The following is a 22407-nucleotide window of genomic DNA, read 5'->3' on the forward strand; positions in this document are numbered from 1 at the left end:
ATTCCTTAGAACACGTCCCAGTGATACTAAATTGGAGTTTTCGCTTCCTTTATTCATTTTCTCTGTATTCGCGATCCATTAGTTGTTTCCAAGTCGTTCTGCATATCTTGTACTGGTTGGTTCATTTGCTTGGTTTCAATGTTTTGGGGTTTCAGGGATTTATGATACTTTTCCTTTTTCCCATCTTCATTTCTTTTTTCCGGGAGCGGGGTTGGCGAGTTTTCGGCATCTTCGTGTTGCTGCTGAGCTGCTATCTTCAATTCCCAGCAATACTTCGCATGATGGCCGTTGAAACGTTTACCTGTCGTTTTGCAATGTTGCAATGTTCGCATTCGAGTATCGATGGAATATTCGCGTAGAATTCCATTTCATCAATGGCAAATGTTTCCGTAGATTTCTCATTTGCCCATGTTTTAAACTGCTCGAGCTCCATGTCATTCTCTACCATGAGTTTTGTGTAGGCCCAACCAGTAAAGACCGCCCACCATCTTCGGTTGGCAATCTTTGCTTCACAATTGGGTTGAAGTTTTCCGTGCTAGGCAGTTGAATAGCATCCAGGACCATTTCATCCGGAATGAAATGCGGCAGGTTCCTAAATTGAAGAGATACTTCTCGCGAAAACCCGTTTGGGTTCCGTTCCCTAGGGCACCAGGCATTCAAATGCTTATTTCTTACGTTAATGCCAGTCATTTTGAGCTTCAGCATATTCTGTTCATTTCGATTGGTCCTAGAATACGAATGGCATGAAGTTTCTTACCGTCTGTCTTGTTTACGGACGTTTTAAGAATTGTGATATTATCTCTATGTCTTGCAGGAAGTCCCTTACGAATACTGGTAACCATTTCATTGAATAATTTATCCTGCTCTTCTCGGTTTTGGAAAATTTATCTGGTAAATGGCAGAACAAATTCAATTTTAGAATACTTCTTTTCGTTTTGCGTCACTGATTGAGCCGTTTTTTGCGCAAATGAAAGGGTCGTAACATTCGAAGGGTCAATTATTCCTTGGATATTAACATTTCTGATGTCGATTCGTTAGCTTCGTTGCCCGTTTCCATCGTTTTTTCTTTGAGTTTTCTACGGTAACATCCAAGAAATAACCGTAATTTTTTTTTTCGGTGTTAAATTATTTCTGAGTGCCGCTGAACTAATGTTACTGGTTTTGCTCCAACTGCGTGCGAAATTGCAGAAATCTAGTTCAATTTGCAGGTAATTTATGCAGGATTAAAGGATGACTCAATCCGTAATACGCTCAGCAAATAAAATAAGAATTAGCTAAGTTTGTTTAAATAGAGAGAGCAAAATAAAGAGAACCGATTTCCATTAGTAAATGGCGAAAGTTTGTCTCGATTTGCGAAGAGACAAGTAATAGTAATAACGAATAGTAATAACTTAACACAGTTGAAGCATTTTTAATTCAGAAAATTTCTGAAATCGAGTTTTCATTATTGTTATGATGACTGAAGCAAATCACTTTTTCGGTTCCTTTGATGAATTTAAAATGCATGAACTCTGTTAAGTTATTACTATTCGAATGTGAAAATTGATTTTTTTCAAACAACTTAACAATAATGAAAACTCGATTTCAGAAATTTTTTGATATGCATAATTTATACATAATGTGGCTTTATGCTATGCGATTTGTTACATGCAACGTAAGTGTGGATGCCTTCATTTTTTTTTTGAATTCCAAATAATTAATTGCAAAATCGAGTCTATTTGTAATTGGTGCCACTCTTGCTGGGCATTGGCAAGTTATTAGCATATGTAGCTGCTTTATTCTTGACTAGTGTTTCTTGACTACTGTTTGTTGGTTGTTAAGCTTGCGTGGCTGATTGGATAGTGCGTGAGACTCTTGATCTCTTGATTGCAGTATGTCGCAGATTCGAATCCTACACGTAGCCAAGTTTTCGCTAATTCGAGGCTTATTTCTACTTTTCTTTACTTGAAAGAGCTGCTTTGTGATCCTGTTCTCGCAAGTGTTTTTAAAGCGCTGCTTCGCCTATGTGTAGTTTGTAGACCAGGAATTAAGAGTAGAATTGAGATCAAGATTAGTATAGATGAAAAAATTGCACGGTCCTCTTTGGTCGAAAATAGATAATGTTACAAACAAATGGTAAGCTGAATCTAATCCATCTCCATGATAAAAGATCCATCCGATCTCAGTTGCTGGAACAAAATTAATACAGGAAGAACCGAAAGAAATACCAGAGAAGATACAGCTTGGACATCGACAAAAACAAGCAAGAAAACCAAATCCAGAACGGCAAGAGGTTCAGTTATTAACACGCTTAGAAAAGAAATTACGTAAAAAGCAGCAAAAATTATCAGAACAAGAAGCAGTGCAGATACAACTACATCAGGAAACGGAGCAAAGGGTGAGAGAGCAACAGTTAGAGGAACAGCGAAATTTGGCAGAAAAACAATGTTTGGGAAAACGGCAAAAGTTACGAAAAAAGCAGAAAATAAAACAACGGCGAAAGTTGGAAGAAAAGCAGTTAAAAGAACAAAAAAAGTTGCTCAAATTGCAAAAAGTGCAAGAGCGTCAAAAATTGCAGGAACAAAAAAGTTTACAAAAACATGAAATGTTCAAGGGTAGACAAAATATGAAAGGTATGTTAAATTTGAAACCACAGCTGATGTTTCCTGATCATTTGGGAGCTGAGCGAAAGTTGGGGGGAACTAGTAAAATAGAAGACCATCAGAAGCTGCGAAAAAATCGAAGTATGCTAGAACAGCAGAGTTGCGAACACGTACAGCAGACGGAGGTAGAAGAGTGGGCGATTTCAAGTCCCAGAAAAGAAGGAAAAATGGGTAAGCAAGACACGGAAGTAGACCGAGAAGAAGAGGAGGAGACGGAGTGTGAGGAGTTAGAGGATGAAGACGAGGATTCAGTGGCCAAAGGGGTTGAGTTGCGGGCGATGATGCTGAGGTACAGGGATCAGCTGAAACGGGAGCAGGGCAAGGAAGCTCTGCGCAGGATGAAGGTGGAGGTCGTCATTCTCTCCAGTGACAGCGAGGAGGGAGAAAGAGAGCAAGAGAGAGATAGCGAAATCAGCGCAACATGGCAACCGACGCCAGGTAATATTTGAGTGTAATCTCGTTTTATTTTTTATCAGTTTAACGAAATATTCGGCGAACTCTCTTCGCTCGCAGTTTTTCAATATCTGGGTAACTTCACTATTTGTTCACTTTTTTGCTGAGTAACTTTCAATAAAATCTCATTTTTAAAGAAAACTTCCCTCACATTTCAAATTTTCCGTTTTAATAGGTGTGTTATAACGGCTAAATGCCTGGTTTCACGATGAGAAGTATGAGGATCAAATCTGTTCAAAATTGTTGGTTTTTTTTGCCAGTGCAAAGTTTCATTGCATTATGACAATGTTGAAATAGTTTTTAAAACTTGAAATTCAAATGTGGGGAAGGGGAGTGGAAAAAACCGCGATTGATAATTACACTTGAGAGCTAGTGAGCGTAGTGTATTTGTATGACTACTTTTTTTCCAGCCTAACTCGAGAATGAAATTGCTAATTTGGTGGCACTATCGCTATAATGACGGTCTGTAGCAGTGAAAGTTTCACAGTATCTGTGCTCTGCTTTATTTGAAGCTAGTGTTTGCCGATTGTTAATCGTCCTTGGCTGATAGGTTAGGACGTGAGATTCGTAATCGCTGGTCGCAGGTTCAAATCCGTCGCGAGGCAGAACTTTTTTCTAATTTTAGGCTTAATTCTACTTTTTTAAATTTCACTTTATAAGCTGCTGCTCTTTTGTCGTTCTCACTCTTCTTTGCGAAGCGCAGCTTCCCCCCGATGAGTCACAGCAGTTTAATGGGTGCTGTTACGATTTTTTTGCGATTATTTGTAAAGCAAAACAGAAACCTTCAAGATAGTCCCGCTCAATTTGATCCATTTTTTAAAAATTTTTAACAATGACATAGCTTGAAAAGCTACATTAGCAGTAGGATATATCAAATTGTTCATTATGCACTCGCCTCCCCTGTTCAAAAATCGCATGCTGTAGCTAAGGTCTTTGGCTTTTCTTATCAAGCTGAGAGTCAGAAACTATTCGTCCGAGTCAACCTGCTGAGGGGGAATGTGACCAACATATCACAACGCTTAAAAAGGCTTTTTCTAAATGTCACGTGAAGGTCAGTTTTTTACTACATGTGTATAATCATCATTGTCAGCCGTTGGCCGCCTAAAGACAAATTTGTTGTCGCTCGAATTTCTCCAAATTCCGTTTGTTCGCCATTTCGTTCAGAATCATCGCGGATCCAAAAAGTCAGAGATGATTTTTTCGCTTTTTTTACTGAAGATTCACTGGTAGAATTTATAGTTGTTACTCTGTCGATGCAGTTTTCTTCTTCATAGTTTTAGGAAATCTATCTTTCTGTTTATGTCTAAATGCAAATGTATGTATATGATTTTGCTTGTTAAGCGAAAGAATTTTTTCACTCTTAAGCTATATCGTACAATGGTTAAGCAATTTTTGAATTCAGCGTTTATTTCACCAAGTTTAAAATCAGCAACCCCCACTAATGCTGTCAGGGTCTCCTAGGGGTTGCGGTTTTGGCCTCCAATTATGAATACCCAAATCAGAGATGGGTAGTTTACGAGATGGTTTACTTAAATTTAAAAATATTCCTAAAACTCGAAAGTCCGAACCCTGTAGGTAGATACTGTGAGGGCACTCTTAGGAGTTGCAAATCTTATGTCCAAATGCGACTGCTCAAATGCTTTAAATATTCGAGATGTGACGTTTTCTTATGTCTTTCAACAATTGTTCACAGAACTTAGATATAAAAAACTTCAACAAATTCAAAGTTCCCATCTCTATAGTGAGGTGCTGTCAGGGTATTTGCAGGGCTTGTGAAGCTTGTCTTCAAGTTTGACTGCTCAAATCGTTGTAGTTCTCGAGATACGCAGTTGTTAATGATTTTTCCATAGTTTTCAGAAAAATTCAAACTTCAGAAAAGTTCGAAGTTTGAATTTCTCAACCCTGTATTTGGGTTTTTTGAGGGTACTCTCAGGGGTTGCAAACCTTGTGTTCAATTGCGACAGCTCAAATGCCTTCAGTTTCTTTACGTTTTTCAAATTATTTTCTATAAATTTCAGAGATTTGAAAAAAAAATTTACACAAAATTTCAAATTTGCATCCTGAAAGTGAGACACCCTGGTTGACAGATTAATCTCAAGCATTGCGAATCTTGCCTCCAAACCAAATTTTGTTTACAATAAATATGCCGTTTTTTATAGTTTTCAAAAATTCGAAGCACCGGAGGTGCGTGACAAGCTTGAATATATTGACTTTCAATGCTATGATTCTTCAGATGAATTTTGCTATGAATTGCTGTTCTTTGTCGCGTTGTCGTTCTCACTCTTCTTTGCGAAGCGAAGCTTCCCCCCGATGAGTCATAGCAGTTTAATGGGTTCTGTTAGGATTTTTTTTGTGATTATTTTTAAAGCAAAACAGAAACCTTCAAGATAGTCGCGCTCAATTTGATCCATTTTAAAAACAAACTTTAACAATGACATAGCTTGAAAAGCTACATTATCAGTAGGATATATCAAATTGTTCATTATGCACTCGCCTCCCCTGTTCAAAAATCGCATGCTGTAGCTAAGGTCTTTGGCTTTTCTTATCAAGCTGAGAGTCAGAAACTATTCGTCCGAGTCAACCTGCTGAGGGGGAATGTGACCAACATATCACAACGCTTAAAAAGGCTTTTTCTAAATGTCACGTGAAGGTCAGTTTTTTACTACATGTGTATAATCATCATTGTCAGCCGTTGGCCGCCTAAAGACAAATTTGTTGTCGCTCGAATTTCTCCAAATTCCGTTTGTTCGCCATTTCGTTCAGAATCATCGCGGATCCAAAAAGTCAGAGATGATTTTTTCGCTTTTTTTACTGAAGATTCACTGGTAGAATTTATAGTTGTTACTCTGTCGATGCAGTTTTCTTCTTCATAGTTTTAGGAAATCTATCTTTCTGTTTATGTCTAAATGCAAATGTATGTATATGATTTTGCTTGTTAAGCGAAAGAATTTTTTCACTCTTAAGCTATATCGTACAATGGTTAAGCAATTTTTGAATTCAGCGTTTATTTCACCAAGTTTAAAATCAGCAACCCCCACTAATGCTGTCAGGGTCTCCTAGGGGTTGCGGTTTTGGCCTCCAATTATGAATACCCAAATCAGAGATGGGTAGTTTACGAGATGGTTTACTTAAATTTAAAAATATTCCTAAAACTCGAAAGTCCGAACCCTGTAGGTAGATACTGTGAGGGCACTCTTAGGAGTTGCAAATCTTATGTCCAAATGCGACTGCTCAAATGCTTTAAATATTCGAGATGTGACGTTTTCTTATGTCTTTCAACAATTGTTCACAGAACTTAGATATAAAAAACTTCAACAAATTCAAAGTTCCCATCTCTATAGTGAGGTGCTGTCAGGGTATTTGCAGGGCTTGTGAAGTTTGTCTTCAAGTTTGACTGCTCAAATCGTTGTAGTTCTCGAGATACGCAGTTGTTAATGATTTTTCCATAGTTTTCAGAAAAATTCAAACTTCAGAAAAGTTCGAAGTTTGAATTTCTCAACCCTGTATTTGGGTTTTTTGAGGGTACTCTCAGGGGTTGCAAACCTTGTGTTCAATTGCGACAGCTCAAATGCCTTCAGTTTCTTTACGTTTTTCAAATTATTTTCTATAAATTTCAGAGATTTGAAAAAAAATTTACACAAAATTTCAAATTTGCATCCTGAAAGTGAGACACCCTGGTTGACAGATTAATCTCAAGCATTGCGAATCTTGCCTCCAAACCAAATTTTGTTTACAATAAATATGCCGTTTTTTATAGTTTTCAAAAATTCGAAGCACCGGAGGTGCGTGACAAGCTTGAATATATTGACTTTCAATGCTATGATTCTTCAGATGAATTTTGCTATGAATTGCTGTTCTTTGTCGCGTTGTCGTTCTCACTCTTCTTTGCGAAGCGAAGCTTCCCCCCGATGAGTCATAGCAGTTTAATGGGTGCTGTTAGGATTTTTTTTGTGATTATTTTTAAAGCAAAACAGAAACCTTCAAGATAGTCGCGCTCAATTTGATCCATTTTAAAAACAAACTTTAACAATGACATAGCTTGAAAAGCTACATTAGCAGTAGGATATATCAAATTGTTCATTATGCAATCGCCTCCCCTGTTCAAAAATCGCATGCTGTAGCTAAGGTCTTTGGCTTTTCTTATCAAGCTGAGAGTCAGAAACTATTCGTCCGAGTCAACCTGCTGAGGCGGAATGTGACCAACATATCACAACGCTTAAAAAGGCTTTTTCTAAAGGCCAAGATAAATGTCACGTGAAGGTCAGTGTTTTTACTACATGTGTATAATCATCATTGTCAGCCGTTGGCCGCCTAAAGACAAATTTGTTGTCGCTCGAATTTCTCCAAATTCCGTTTGTTCGCCATTTCGTTCAGAATCATCGCGGATCCAAAAAGTCAGAGATGATTTTTTCGCTTTTTTTTACTGAAGATTCACTGGTAGAATTTTTAGTTGTTACTCTGTCGATGCCGTTTTCTTCTTTATAGTTTCAGGAAATCTATCTTTCTGTTTATGTCTAAATGCAAATGTATGTATATGATTTTGCATGTTAAGCGAAAGAATTTTTTCACTCCTAAGCTATATCGTACAATGGTTAAGCAATTTTTGAATTCAGCGTTTATTTCACCAAGTTTAAAATCAGCAACCCCCACTATTGCTGTCAGGGTCTCCTAGGGGTTGCGGTTTTGGCCTCCAATTATGAATACCCAAATCAGAGATGGGTAGTTTACGAGATGGTTTACTTAAATTTAAAAATATTCCTAAAACTCGAAAGTCCGAACCCTGTAGGTGGATACTGTGAGGGCACTCTTAGGAGTTGCAAATCTTATGTCCAAATGCGACTGCTCAAATGCTTTAAATTATCGAGATGTGACGTTTTATTATGTCTTTCAATAATTTTTCACAGGACTTAGATATAAAAAACTTCAACAAATTTGAAGTTCCCATCTCTATAGTGAGGTGCTGTCAGGGTGTTTGCAGGGCTTGTGAAGCTTGTCTCCAAGTTTGACTGCTCAAATCGTTGTAGTTCTCGAGATACGCAGTTGTTAATGATTTTTCCATAGTTTTCAGAAAACTTCGAAGTTTGAATTTCTCAACCCTGTATTTGGGTACTTTGAGGGTACTCTCAGGGGTTGCAAACCTTGTGTTCAATTGCGACAGCTCAAATTCCTTCAGTTTCTTTACGTTTTTCAAATTATTTTCTATAAATTTCAGAGATTTGAAAAAAAATGTACACAAAATTTCAAATTTGCATCCTGAAAGTGAGACACCCTGGTTGTCAGATTAATCTCAAGCATTGCGAATCTTGCCTCCAAACCAAATTGTGTTTACAATAAATATGCCGTTTTTATAGTTTTCAAAAATTCGACGAAGCACCGGAGGTGCGTGACAAGCTTGAATATATTGACTTTCAATGCTATGATTGTTTAGATGAATTTTGCTATGAATTGCTGTCCTTTGTTGCGTTGTGACGTTTGCTTCCTTGAGAAGTGAATGATTTCGCATATTGTAAACAATGGAACAGCAAATGAGTTTTTATGGACATTCGCGGGATCTGTACCCCAGCTTAAAGCAGTTGATAGCGAGCATGAGGTTTTTAAGAGCTGAAAATGAGGCAGTGCATTAGTGTGGTATCCGTCGCTGAAAAAGCTAGAAATTGATGTTTGATAAAAACAAGTACTATGGGAATAAATGGAATCGGTTTGTAATTTTTTTTGACGCTTTGGATTTTTTTTTCAAAAATACCAGTTTTCAAAAAGTTGTACCAATGGAAAAACCGCTGAATTAAATTTTTTTCGGCGGTTTGGCGTTTTAATGTATTTCAGTTTTCCTATTTTCAGTACTTCCTTGAGAGACAATAATCCCACAGTATCTAAAAGGCCTTGCAATACTATGCATTACCATTAACATATGCAACTTACGTTTCGACGTTGCGTAACTATTGAAATACAGGGCTAAATGGATTGAGATACGTTTGAAAAGGATAAAATATCGTGTATTGATTAGTTTCACTCCTACGTAGATTCTATTTGCTGGCAATTAATAACTCTGAGGTTCACTTATTGATACTGTTCAATGGTTTCAATAATTGTGGATAAGACCTAAAGCTGTCTCAATTATAGTTTTAGCTGAATTGAACCAAAGCATTGGTCTCGAAACTGCACCTGTAGTGGATAGAAAGATTTTTTTGTTTGGGATTTGTGGATAGCTCTAAAAATCAAAACAGTAAGCCTAAAAAAACGGAAGCAAATTAGCCGTCGCAAAATTTAAAATAAATGAATGTTGATGGTTTGAATTTTTGTCAATTTTTAGTTATGCGATTGTTCGATAGAACTATTGCATTGCTGGCAGCTTCTGAAATGTGGGTGAGTAAACTTGATTTGGTTCCTACGGATCAACTAATTGGTTTGTATTGTGTTTTATTGTATTGAATGCATTGCATGGTTTATTACGGATTGACTGGTTTAGCCATTTAACCATTCACCTTCTCCTAGCCTTAATCAATACTCAATCAGAATGATATCCATGCTATAAACTTAGCATATAATGTTCCGACCACAGTCATCTTAGCAAAAGTTATGTTAAATATATATTTTAAATTAAGGGGGAAAAGCATAGGCGCTCTTAAATTTATTCAAATAAAGCAACAAAAACTGTTATATTAAAAACGAAGACCTTCAATTGCATGGGGGTACATCCTAATTTCTGAGAGAACTGTTTGTGAATCATTAGTTGCTTTGAATCTTAATAACGACTGGAAGGACTTCGACATTTTTAAATTTCTATGTGTTTGCATGAAAATGGTATCATGTGAATCTATCGGGGGTAATTTGGAAAAGTGTTTACTTTTTAAAACAAGTGACGAGTAAATAAGATTTGCGCTACCATGGTGTAACAGAATGTAAAAAGACTAAAATGTGGTGTTGCATGTATGATATGTTGTGGTGTTGACCATATCGTTCTGGCCTTGACAATGCTGTGTGTGAAACAAGAGTTTGGCATACCATGTAAAATTTATCACTTAACTTTCCACGCTCACTGTACTATGCTATTTCAAAAGGACTGTTTCGGGATCAAATTAACATCCACCCTCCCAATTGACCAAATGGAGATTTTCAATCCGAGTTGTATTTTTATATTGGAATGAATTTAGTCGTGTTATGTGTACACGCAATCGATTGGGGCAAACTTAAAGTCAAAACATTGGAGTCGCGTAGGTGGGGGCCGGGAAAGGGAAGTTCGTTAGTTTGATCCTAACTGCATTGCAATTGTCTATTGCCTGACTGTTTTCATTTTAGTTTTTGACTTTTCACCTGCAAACTGTCATTTCAGAAGCACATCTAATCGATCCTGTGTTTAGACTGCTCATCGACAGCTAAGGCGAGTATGGAGACAATCTCGTGGGTGAGACCGCCGGAAATCACGTACATGGATGAGACCCCACGTCCCACCGACAGATGCTACAGTTGGTCATTCACTTCTCTCATATCAGCTACTTTTAAAGACAACCAAATCATTCATCTCTCCTCTTTTTTTTTCACTCAAGATTGTGTCATTTTTTTGTTTCAAAAACTGTTAGATAATCTATTTTTTTCTTCCAAGATGCTGAGTTTCTAAAACGAAAACGCTGAATCTTGTCTAACTAAAAGTAATATCAATTTTTTAATCCTCAAAAGTCGAATCTTCTGCGTTTAATTTTTTAGGCTTTTCACTTGTAAGGAATGCAGCTCACTATAGGTTAGCAAGTTTTTTTCACAGGTCACCAGTATAGAACGAACGGATGAGATCTATTTTAACACTACTAGTCTTACTTTCTATCTTGGTTCAATTACCAAGTGGGGGTGAGGTGAATCGTCTCATAGAGTCGATAGACACTGTTTAACTTAATTTAAAACTGTTAGTTTTTGAGTATCCAATATCAAATCTTAATTATTCCAGGCTCTTTTTTATAGGCAAGGAGGGTGAAAATAAACCAGTGGGTCGTTTGACGCATTTGAAGTGATGGTTGACGTGAACATATTTTCGGGCGAGAAGAACAAATATATAGATCCAAGAAACGCCGTGATGAAATCTTATGTTATTTTAAAAACTTGTGATTCCTAAAATTTATTTCTGGTCGCTAAGTTCTAGAAAGGGGTTTTACACTAAATGGAACCAATTTCTTTTACCTGACTTGTGGATTGATTCACTAGGTTGATAATATAATGAAGTAACTATTCTTCAAGTTGGTTCCGTCCTGGGTCAATTAAAAGATGTGGGTAAAGTGAATACTCCGAAGAGTAATTAGATACTGTTTGACTCAATAAAAAATGAGAATTCAAAATCAAAAATTGATGATTTGAATTAATTAGTCTGGGTCCTGTTGATAGGATTGGAGTGTGGATCATAAGACACAAGTAAATTGATGAGTGATATGAATTTATAAATAGACTATGTAGTTGTAACTATAAAGATATAAGGAAAATCTTGATGATATGTTATATTATTTTAGAAATATTTTGACTTCTAAAGCTATATTATGGTTGCTAGGTTGTCATTTAGGTTAATTTGCTAAAGAACTCAGAAATATTTCATTTTTGTTTTGTTGGTCTGGCTTTAAGTTCAGATTGCGATAATGAGTAATGAAAGGATGCAAAAATTGGAACAAGAAAAGTTATCCAAATATGAGTTATAATAGAGATATTTTCCAAATGAATACAGTATGTGTATCTTGTCTATCAATGCTAGCATATCTGTCGAAAAAATAGTGGAAGAACTGCACGAAATAATTTGCATTCGCAATCTCTAGGTTAAAAAAATAATTTTAAAATAGGAAAACATCAATTATTCAAGTAGATGAGAGCTACAAGGAAGCCTCTTAGCAACCAATTTACCGCTACAAATAACCAACTAATCGCTACAGATATATGTTGTGCTTGTTGGGATTTTAAATAGCTGCCCTGTTTCAATTTTTTGAAATGTAGTTAGTAATTTTAGCGACTCGATTTGTTAAATGCTCATGTTTTTTTTTCGTTTTCTTCTTGGCCTGATAGATTTTTTGCCTATATTACATCGGCTTAATTGCCGCATATTTCTCGTTCGACGAGCAAAAAATTTTGTGTATGTGTGTGTGTGTGTGTTTTGAGGGTGAGGGGAACTATATAACTTTTAAAAAGTCTTAAAATTATTGATTTTTTTGGCCTAATAAGTTTTGGTCGATATCATCTCGGCTTAGTGGCCTCATATTGCATCGCTCGACGAGCAAAAAATTTTTTAATGTGCGTGTGTGTTTGGAGGGTGAGGGGGACTTAATAACTCTAAAGTAGTCTTAATTTTTCAAAATTTTTGTCGGCTTTTTTGTTCTGCTTTAAAAGTTTCCGTCTATAATATTTCGAGTGAGTGTCATTATATTGCGTCGTTCGAGGATTGAAAAAGTTTTTTTTGTGCGTGTGTTTGAGGGCGAGGGGACCTAACAATTTTTTTTAGTCTTGAATTTTTTGAATTTTCTGTTCCTTATCGGCTAAATAGGTTTCGGCCTGTTATGTCGATGTCGGCTTAGTCGCCTCATTTTTTTCATTTGAGGGGCGAATAAAGTGTGTGTGTGTGTGTGTGTGTGTGTGTGTGCGTGTGGGTGTGTGTGTGCGTGTGTGTGCGCGCGTGTGCGTGGGTGTGGAGGGTGAGGGGACTTAAAATTTTTTTTAAGTCTTGTTGATTTTTTTTCAGCTTAAAGAGTGTCTGCTAAGGTGTTTTCGGCTTTGTTACTACTTGTTATTTTTTCTTTTGGTGCGAATTTTACATTCTATTGTCTTGGCTTGTTTTTCCAGCGGCTTTTTTGTTTTGTATCGCGAGTGGTGCGAAGCTCAGCTTCGCCTCTGTGTTTTAATACTCTTATATTTTTGGCCTTACCAGATCCTACGAATTATTAGTAAAATTAGGAGTGTTTCAGAAAATAGGTTCCACCTTCTTTAGAGTGAAAAAACATGTTAGGTTTTTCCCATGTTCAACGAAGTTTTAGGAATCACTGATTAACGTGTTTTTAGATCGCTTTGTGCGTGTGCAAAATCTAGAAAATCGACCGAGTAGTTGTCGAGATATTTCCATTGTTTTTTTTGGGACGCCCTGTATTTGCTGTTTGTAGATTCGTCTCCTGTGAGGCATCAATGGCGTTGTGGAGAAAAAGTGTCGCGTGATAAAAGGAGAGAGAAGCTGAAGTGCAGATCGGATGTTCTCTCTGACCCTGATACCCTGATGGTTGGCAATTCATCTCAACGCTCACCTGCAGCAGAGGTTAGGAGATATTCAATAATTGAGCATACTGAAGAGAATGGTATGAGAATCCTGTCGCAGCAATATAAATTTGGTTGTAGCTCTTGCTACTAAAACTTCTTTGTACATATTCTATATACTCTAACTTAGCTTAATTTTTATAATACTTTAATGTATATTTTTCCTGAGAGTTTAGAACAAAACATGAATGCCTAAATATTAAAACAAGCAGTAGCGTACTGTGTTCGAGCGTGATTATTTACTAAACGGTTGACCTTTTGCTATTAGGTTTTAAACTCATTACCCTTGCTGTGAACAAGGGTATTGCAATCGATTACTAAACTTTTTTCCCGTAAAGAATTTTTCCAATTTCAAGATCTCCATTTTCAGCACATTGCATGTTTAAAACATGTAGTTACTGTATCTAGAGTTCATTTTTGTAGGCTTAATTGATTTTGGCCCAATTTTTATTGGCCTATTTGATTAATTCAATTCGAAGAACGTAACACGTTCAAACGCTTTTTATACACTTTTTTTTAAATGCTTTTTTGAATACAGGCTAAAACTTTCAGTTTGAAAAGAAAAACTTTTTTGTTACTTTTTTTTCAGTTTTTTTCGAAGGCATGGTTTCAATTTTTTTTGTTTCTATAGTGCTCAGTTAGCTGAAGACATTTTAAAAGCAGAATTTCATTTGGAGCAATTTTTTTCAAATCCATTCAAGGTGATGGCACATGGTATGATTCAAATGTTTAAAATTTTTCTAAAGTAGTCCAAACTTTAGCTGCTGAAAATAAATTTCCGAAATAAATTGAGGAAGATTTTCTATAGAGTAATGAACGTAGTGAGTAGGTGTTTGTGATTTGTTTTTCAGAAAAAGTTCTCGCTCCATTTTGATTTTCCAGTTTTGGTTTTTGTTTTTCTTTTTAAGTTCACTTTATTTCCTTTGTTGAAAGGATTGCAAACTCCAATATCGAACAGCGAAAATGTAAAGATCACAAAAAAGTGATCTAATTATTATTTCGGAAATGGAATTTAATTATCAGATTTCTTAGCGAAATAAAATTTGTATCTAATGATCCATTTTTCTCAAATTGAGTTAATTGTATCAAGAAAGTTTCAATCATAACTTGTTGTTGAAATTCTAAGAGCTCTAAAGATGTATATTTTTCTTTAACATTCTAAAGTGTAAGTTGTTCGAAAAACACGTCAATTTTTTTCTGTTTCCTGGTGTTCATTACTCGTTTTCAACTCTCAGTTGGCTATGTTTTTTTTTTAATAATGGATTTGATTGTTTTGTCCACGAAGATATTTGGCAGTTGTTACACGATGTTGAAGAATATGAGTGGTTCTAGTAGTCTTGAACTTATGTGTTTTTTTCACATTCGGGTGGTCGTCATTGTTTCGACTTTTTGAAAAATGTAGAGGAACTGTGTTTTTGGGATTATTTTTTTTCTCGCAAAATCAGGTAACAAAAATAATCATCAGAATGGGTCTAGTGATATACCAAATTGAAGCCCTTTCAGTCGTGATTCGAATGGCTCTAAAAGTTTTCAAAAATTTTTCTCAGTATCGAGAAAAGCGGGTTGAAAATGTTTGATTTTTGTTTCAATTTCGAGCGAATAAAGCGAGCGAGCAGGCCTACAACACCTTATTTATGCTTAATTTAAGCCCTCAAAACTCAGTTATCAGCAATTAAACTTGATTTTTGAAATTTTTTATTGCCATTATCGAACCAAACAAATCAACTCTAATTTTTTTTTAAAAACTTGATTTTTTAGTTTCTTGTTTTTCCAGTCATTTTTCTACAAAATTTTTGGCCAATTTGCCTCTATTAGCATGACTCTCGAATATGCCTAAATTATAAGTTTACATCAGATATTTGAATCACATCACAAAGAAAAAATTACGAAAATGCAAAAATCTTGTCGGATCATCATGTACTACTTGCACAGTAACCGGCTATCATTGTTTTTCAATTTTGAAATTTTTGTTTTAGTTCAGTTAACCAATATACATTTGGAAATGATAGTTCTGCGAGTTTTATCTTGTTCGTTTTTCATAATGGTCTTGTATCTGCTTCGTTTGGTTCTGTCTTTTTGATGCCATGATTTCAGTTATTTAATTACTGAGTTTATTTTTTGAAGCGGTGAGAAATATGTTTTGTAATTTTGTTGTTCGAAACATCGTAATCTGCAGGGTGTCAAACTTCAAACAATCCTGGATTTTATAATATCTGTTATCTTTTGGTTACAGAAGGTTTTTTTTCGACTTGATGTTTTTGTCTTTGGAAATTCGACTTGGTTTTATCTGTTTTGTTTTTGTTGCTACTGGCCTTGAATCCAAGGTGATTATAGAGTTTTTTTAAATTCTGAGGCCATCCTTATATTGTTTTGTTTGGTGTTCAATGTATAAGCGAATTGTTTAGTGGCTACCTCTACTGCGTTTTGCATCCTAGTCTTAGACTTAAACCATTTTTCTTTATATTACCACTTGTGAGGTCTCTTTTTAGTGTATCTGGTAGTACCAATTTTTCCCTATATTAAAATCAAATATCAGCATTTGAATTTCATTAATTTTCTTTAGGGTTTGAGTTTTTATGCAGAGAGAATTTATCGGACTGTGATCTGTGATTTTTATAGTGGGTTGTTTTGATCCTAACATGATGTTTTCGTGCTCGGTAAACCTGTATCCTGTTGATATGCGTTTCATAAGAGTGGAAAGTCGTAACTCTTGCGTGTACAGTTAATACTTGCTTGTGTAAAAAGTCGAGTTAGTTGATAAATTATCTATTGAAATAAGACTGCTCCTATGCCAATCAACCCTTGAAATGTGGAGGAACCTCGTATTCGGGTGTGTTTGTTTTTTTTCCACGCAGGTACTACAAATACTTCTTTTTGTTTTCCAAATCAGGTGCTACAATTAATCATCGGAATAGGTCGAAAGATATATAATTTTAAAGCCCTTCAGTAGTGATGAGAGCGACAGTTTAAACAAGTCCAACAATTTTTCTCAGTTTTGAGAAAAACCGTATGAATTTTTCAAGTTTTATTCCAAAGGGATCAATTACCGTTCGTTGAATATATAAAATATTCATTGAATGTATTTAAATATTGGCCTCTTAGGCTAAAAAAAAGCTTGATTTGGCTTAAATGAAAACCAGTTTTTGAAGCTTCATTAAGCGCTTCCTGGCCAAGAAATTTTTCACACAGATTAAATTTGTTTTTGTTTTCGGTTTTTCGTTATTTAATTTTTGAAGAAAATTGTAGTTTTTAATGCCTTTATTCAATAATTTTCTACGCGCTTTTAAGTTTCTGTAATCGCATCACGCAAAACAAACGTCGCTAATTTAAAGGTAGAAAAAAGTTTTTTTTTGTAGTTTTTTACGAATGTGGTCGGAACATTCTGTGCTATTCGCACAGCAACCGGCTATCCTTGTTTCTATTTTGCATTGGTTGGTGAAATTGTTTGTCCTTCAGTCATATGTCTCAGAAGTTGTGTTTTCTATAGCAGAAAGAGATGTCGGGGTGTGCTTTCATATTTTCACGTCTTGCTGATATAAGTTTTGATGATATTTTTCCAAAAGAAAACATCTGCCCTGTTTTTAGTTTCATGGAAATTTCTGTATACTGGTGCTTTTTAAGACATCAAATATGTTATCCCTTAGATGTATTATTGAATGTCCGTTGACTACATCAACTGTTTCTCCTTAAGGTTACCTGTCTCTGAGTTTCAGTCGAATGTCTACCCGGTATCAGCAGGATCTTCTGGAACAGTCCTGTGTGTTGATCGAGCCACCGACTGCTCTTCAGACTCTGTGGTTGGTGTTGTGAGTGGGTTGGAGGGACAAGAGACAGGGAGCGAACACATCTCAGCACTGCGAGCTTTTTGGGCCAACCCCAGACGCGCATTGTCTCGAGTTACCCGCAGTTCTCAAGTGAGCATGGACGAGAAAAAAGAGCTGGCAACGGTGCTGTCTAATACCGACAAAATAGAAGGCAAAGAGAAAAGAAGATGTGGACATGATGCCCATCAGAAGTGTGAGGCATGCGCGGATGATTCGGTTGCGGGGAGCCATTCAGTTGCTTCTTTGTCCAATGTATCAAAGCATGACCCACTCGGTCTTTGTGCAGAGGGGTTAGTCCGTTTGTTGGGTTCGAATTTGTATTTCAACACTAGATGTTTCAATTTAATTACAGATACAATATTGAAAAGACTTGGACTGAGTGCATTCGTATACAAGTGTTCAAAGAATGTTTAACTTGATTTTTCGCGGTTTGACTTTTGATTTGTCTTTAATTTCGGTCAGTTTCTTTTGTTGAAAGAAGGCAAACTCCGCTATCGAACAGCAACAGTGCTAAAGGTCACAAAAAAAGTCATCGAATTTTTTTTCGAAAGTAGATTTTCCTTTGATCCAGTTTCTCCAGAAAAAGTGCCAATCATAAGTTATTCTTGAAGTTCAAAGAGCTTGACGGCCATATAATAAACGTAGTGAGTAGGTGTTTGTGAGTTGTTTTTCAGAAAAAGTTCTCGCTCAATTTTGATTTTCCCGTTTTAGTTTTTGTTTTTCTTTTTAAGTTCACTTTATTTCTTTTGTTGAAAGGATTGCAAACTCCATATTGAACAGCGAAAATGTAAAGGTCACAAAAAAGTGATCTAATTAATATTTCGGAAATGGAATTTAATTATCAGATTTCTTAGCGAAATAAAATTTTTATCTAATGATCCATTTCTCTCAAATTGGGTCAATTGTATCAAGAAAGTGTCAATCATAACTTGTTGTTGAAATTCTAAGAGCTCTAAGAATGTATATTTTTTCATCGAATTTTTTTTCGAAAGTAGATTTTCCTTTGATCCAGTTTCTCCAGAAAAAGTGCCAATCATAAGTTATTCTTGAAGTTCAAAGAGCTTGACGGCCATATAATTCTTAAATTGAAATTCAAGTCAGTTTGCTGTTTTCTTCCGTTCATTGACTCTTTACCAGCTGTCTGTTGTCTGTTTTTTATTTGTCGCTTATCATCGAACTGAATCATCTGCTGCCTAAAAAGAAACATTTTATATCGAGAAGATAAATTTGATAAAACATCTGATCATGTTTTACTTATTTTTCTAAGGTATTTAGAAAAATAAGGAAAACATATTTTCAGAGTTGAGTCATCTACTGCCTGAAAAGTAACATTGTGTATCGAAAAGGTAAATTGAAAAAAGCATCTGATCAAGTTTTCCTTATTTCTTCTTAGTATTTTTTTGTTCACACTAACGAGCTTGCGAGCGTTAGTGTATCAGTACGGACCTTCTTTTTTTAAGCCTAACACGCCAATAAAAATGTTCATTAAAAGAGTTCGCTTATATAGAAATTTCACTGTAGCATTGGAAATTACATAGCATCTGTTCTCTGCTACATTTGTGGCTAGTATTTGTTTTTAATTAAGCGTCCGTGGCCGAGTGGTTAGTGCGTGATACTCATATTATTTAGGGCGCATTGGGTCATAGGTTCGAATCCGAGACGTAACCGAATTTTTACTAATTCGAGGCTTGTTTCTACTTTTTTCTTTTTCACTTTAGACAGCTGCTTTTTAGTCGTGTTCTCGCTAGTATTTGAGAAGCGCAGCCTCGCCTCTGTGTTGAAATTCTGTGGTTTTATCACTGTTACTTGCAGATCAACCGGCAATCATTGGTTTGTAAAGTAGTTTACTTGATCAACTAGTTCTCGTTTTTTTTTGTGTAATTGACCTTTGCTAGATCGCTGGAAAGCTTAAGGGGGTCAGAGGGGCTTAAGGTATGATTTGTAGTTTTTCAGGTATAGGTTATTGAGTTTTTGGGTGTTTGTTGTTGTTATTAGTTTGGTTTAAATTAATTGATAGAGTAGCGAATGTAAGCCGACTTCATGATTCTTAAGGTAGAATGTTTTCGAGGATTTTGATAGGTAGAGTTTCTTTTTCTGTTTTCGTGCTTCCTTTTTCTGTTTTCGTGTTGTTGCATTTTCCCCTTACAGCTTTTTCAGCCTTGATTCGATTGGTAATACAATTCAAAAGAATTTCCGTGTTGAGAAAAAACGGTATGATTTTTTTTTAATTTAAGCGAGTAAAGCCAGCGAGTATCTTGTAGAAATTGAAAAGTTATTAAATAAGCTTCGAAAAGCTTGATTCTTTAGCCGTAGATAACTATTTATTTGCTCACAAATTACTGATATTTTGATATTTTGACTTAAATCAATTCAAGTTTGGTTTTTTACTTGAGGCGATTTGATGTAGACGTAGTAGAGTCCATGCTGCGAAGAGAAAAGATACAGGGGTCGATCCTGGACGGACTGTTTTGTGTTATAATTGGAAGATATTTTTTCGTATTGAAATTGGTGCATGTAATTAGGTTCCAAAGATTTTTTGCCAAAGATTTTATTTGAGTTCCTCTACGACACGGCGCAAAACGAACGACTCGAATTTGAAAACAAAAAGTGTTTTATTTTTGTTTTTTAAAATAGTTTTGACCAGTACTTTCTGTGCTGCGTGCATAGCAACCGAAATTTTCTTCAAGAGTCATGAACATAGTGAATAGTCTTTCTTATGTAGATCTTGGTGATTTTTTTATTAAGGAAAAACTTATGTAATTTTTTTTCACGCTCAAACTTGGTTTTTCGCGGTTTGAGATTTGATTTCTGCTTAATTTCAGTTAATTTATTTTAAGTAATGAACGTAGGGAAGTCTCTTCTATAGGTCTTGGTGATTTTTTTTTCACGAAAACAATCTTAATTGCTGTAATAACTACAGATGTGCCTTCATACATATTACAGCATTTATGAATGCACTTAGGTATTTATGCACTTTTTGAGTCCATTGAAATTCATCTGTTGAAAGTTACGTAAATAGCCTTCTCCAAATACGAACGTGGAATTGCGCAAAATTTGTGAACTATTTCTAGTTTCCAAAGTGTAATTTAATTTTTAGATTTCCAGCGGAATAAAAACTTTGCATATCAATCCAGTTTTTTTTAATTCAATTATTTTTGTCTAAAAAGTTTCAATCATAAATTGTTCTTGAAATTTAAAGGGCTTGAAGGACATCTGTTTTTTCTTTGAAAATCGAAAGTTCAAATTTTTTCGAAAAACAAGTCAGTATTTTATTTCTGTTCACTTGCCTTCATTGATTCTTTTTCAACTGGATGTTGGCGTTGCTTTTTTTATTGGTGAATGAAGTGATTTTTTCATTTTTTGGTATTTTTAAGGTTAAAAAAGAAGTCAAAGAATTTTTGTTGTTCCAGGTAAGCTTTTTAAAATTGTTGTTCAGATTTAATTTTTTCGCGGTTTGAGTTTGAATTGTTTTTGAGCTCACTTTTTTGAGTTAAAGGCAATGCAAGTTATACTGTATTTTGACAAATGTGAGTGAATTTAATTTAAAAAAAAACGGTATTTTAACTTTCAGAAATCCCAGCGCAATAAAAAAATCACTTTTTAATCCAGTTTTCTCAAATTAGGTTAGTTTAATAATGATAAAAAATTAATAATGATTGAAACTAAAAGCTCAGAAGTGATTTGTATTCGTTTTATTTCATTATGGGTTCATATTTGATATCTGTTTATGTTTTCGTAAACGGTCTTCGAGCCGTCTCCTGGCTATGGTTTCCTTGTCTGCTTTCAGCTGGAGTGGCGAATCTGTGCAGGACGGACAAAGTGGCCAGCATTGTGAGGGGGTTTTCCCTGTTAGAAAGGAGGACGGGGAAAAGGTTAGGGACATGTGGGCTTGCATGGAGTGTGGGAAGCAGTTCCATTCGAGGAAGGGGGCTGAGTGGCACTACCACGTGTTCCACAGGAGGAAACTGCACCTCTTTTTCCGCTCGTGGCCTCACTTCAGTAGTGCCACCAGCAAGAACGAAGAAGAGGAAGAAGAAATGGACTCCGAGGTTAATAATGATCAGCTATAATTGATGAACAGAAAAAAAGCAAATTAAATTAATTTAAAACACACTTGGACATATTTTCCTATTACAAACTAGTTGATAGTATTTGAGTGTAAACACTTTTTTGGTGCTAGAATTATCCTTGTGCATTTAATGATCGCTATCACCAGCTTAATCATAAATACATAATTTATTTTTTAGAAAGACAATAGATTTGTTAAATGAAAATGAAGATTTCTGTATCAAATATATTTATAATCTGAATAATTTATTAAGGGTATTAAAGTAATTTAAATGGAAATACCGAGGAAAGTAATAGTGAAAGAAACAAATGCCATGGGCTTGATAATGTTATTGCGGATCTCTTTAACTATTTCCCCAACTAAATAAAGGGGAGGGGGGTTCGTTATTAGGTACTAAAGGTAGAGGGGGAATAGTTGAAGAGATTGTTATTTATGTAAAATCTTAATGTAAATATTTGTTCTGCTGTTGTCGAGAACGCTGCTGCTTCCGATTTTTTTGCAGTCACGTTCAATTAGACTGTGAACAGTTGAATAAATTTATAACTAAAAAGCTCAAAACAGATAATAAATTATGTTGCTTTTAGATAAAAATATGAAATTATAAGAATAGTTTTATTTCGTGCTATTTATCAAATTTTTGTACATGGAACATCATTTTATTCCTCATAGTATTCTGGAAAAGCAACATAAAATGTCGGTCTCAAAATTTAAAAGGGAATTGTTTCCGCTGTGAATTTTGGTCCCAATTTAAGAGTCGATGAACGTAGTTCAGGCTATTATATAGGTCGCGATGATTTTTTTTTTTAGTTTCTATTGCACGAAAAGTTAGAAAACTAATTCAGGCTCACATTTACTTTTTCGTGGTTTGACTTTTGATTTCTTTTTAAGTTCAGTTTATTTCTTTTGTTAAAGGAAAGGCAAACTGCACTATCGAACAGCTAAAGTGTAAAGGTCACAACAAACCTGATCGACTTCTAGTTTGGGAAATGGAAAGAAAAGATTTCCCAGCGAAATAATTTTTTCGTTTTGACCCAGTTTTCTCAAATTGAGTTATTTTTATCAAAAAATTCGAATGTTAAATTGTTCTAGAATTTCAAAGAGCTTCTAGGGCATCCATTTTTTCTTAAGCAAGTTGAAGTTTGATTGAATTTCGAAA

General features: G+C 35.3%; 1 protein-coding gene across 2 annotated transcripts in view; it reads left to right on the plus strand.

Annotated features, from left to right (window-relative positions):
- The window catches only part of LOC134853001 (trichohyalin-like), a 38504-nt gene extending 16880 nt beyond the window's left edge, over positions 1–21624 (plus strand). For both annotated transcript variants that reach the window (XM_063868910.1, XM_063868911.1), the window contains 6 exons: positions 2189–3080; positions 9406–9458; positions 10454–10558; positions 13211–13359; positions 17072–17472; positions 20970–21624. In XM_063868910.1, coding sequence (XP_063724980.1) covers positions 2189–3080; positions 9406–9458; positions 10454–10501 — 993 coding nt within the window. In that variant the 3' untranslated portion in view covers positions 10502–10558; positions 13211–13359; positions 17072–17472; positions 20970–21624. The remainder of the gene's footprint in view (positions 1–2188; positions 3081–9405; positions 9459–10453; positions 10559–13210; positions 13360–17071; positions 17473–20969) is intronic.
- The last annotated feature ends 783 nt before the right edge of the window (positions 21625–22407 follow it).

This window comes from Symsagittifera roscoffensis, chromosome 8 (assembly GCF_963678635.1).
Source record: "Symsagittifera roscoffensis chromosome 8, txSymRosc1.1, whole genome shotgun sequence".
Lineage (NCBI taxonomy): Eukaryota > Metazoa > Xenacoelomorpha > Acoela > Convolutidae > Symsagittifera > Symsagittifera roscoffensis.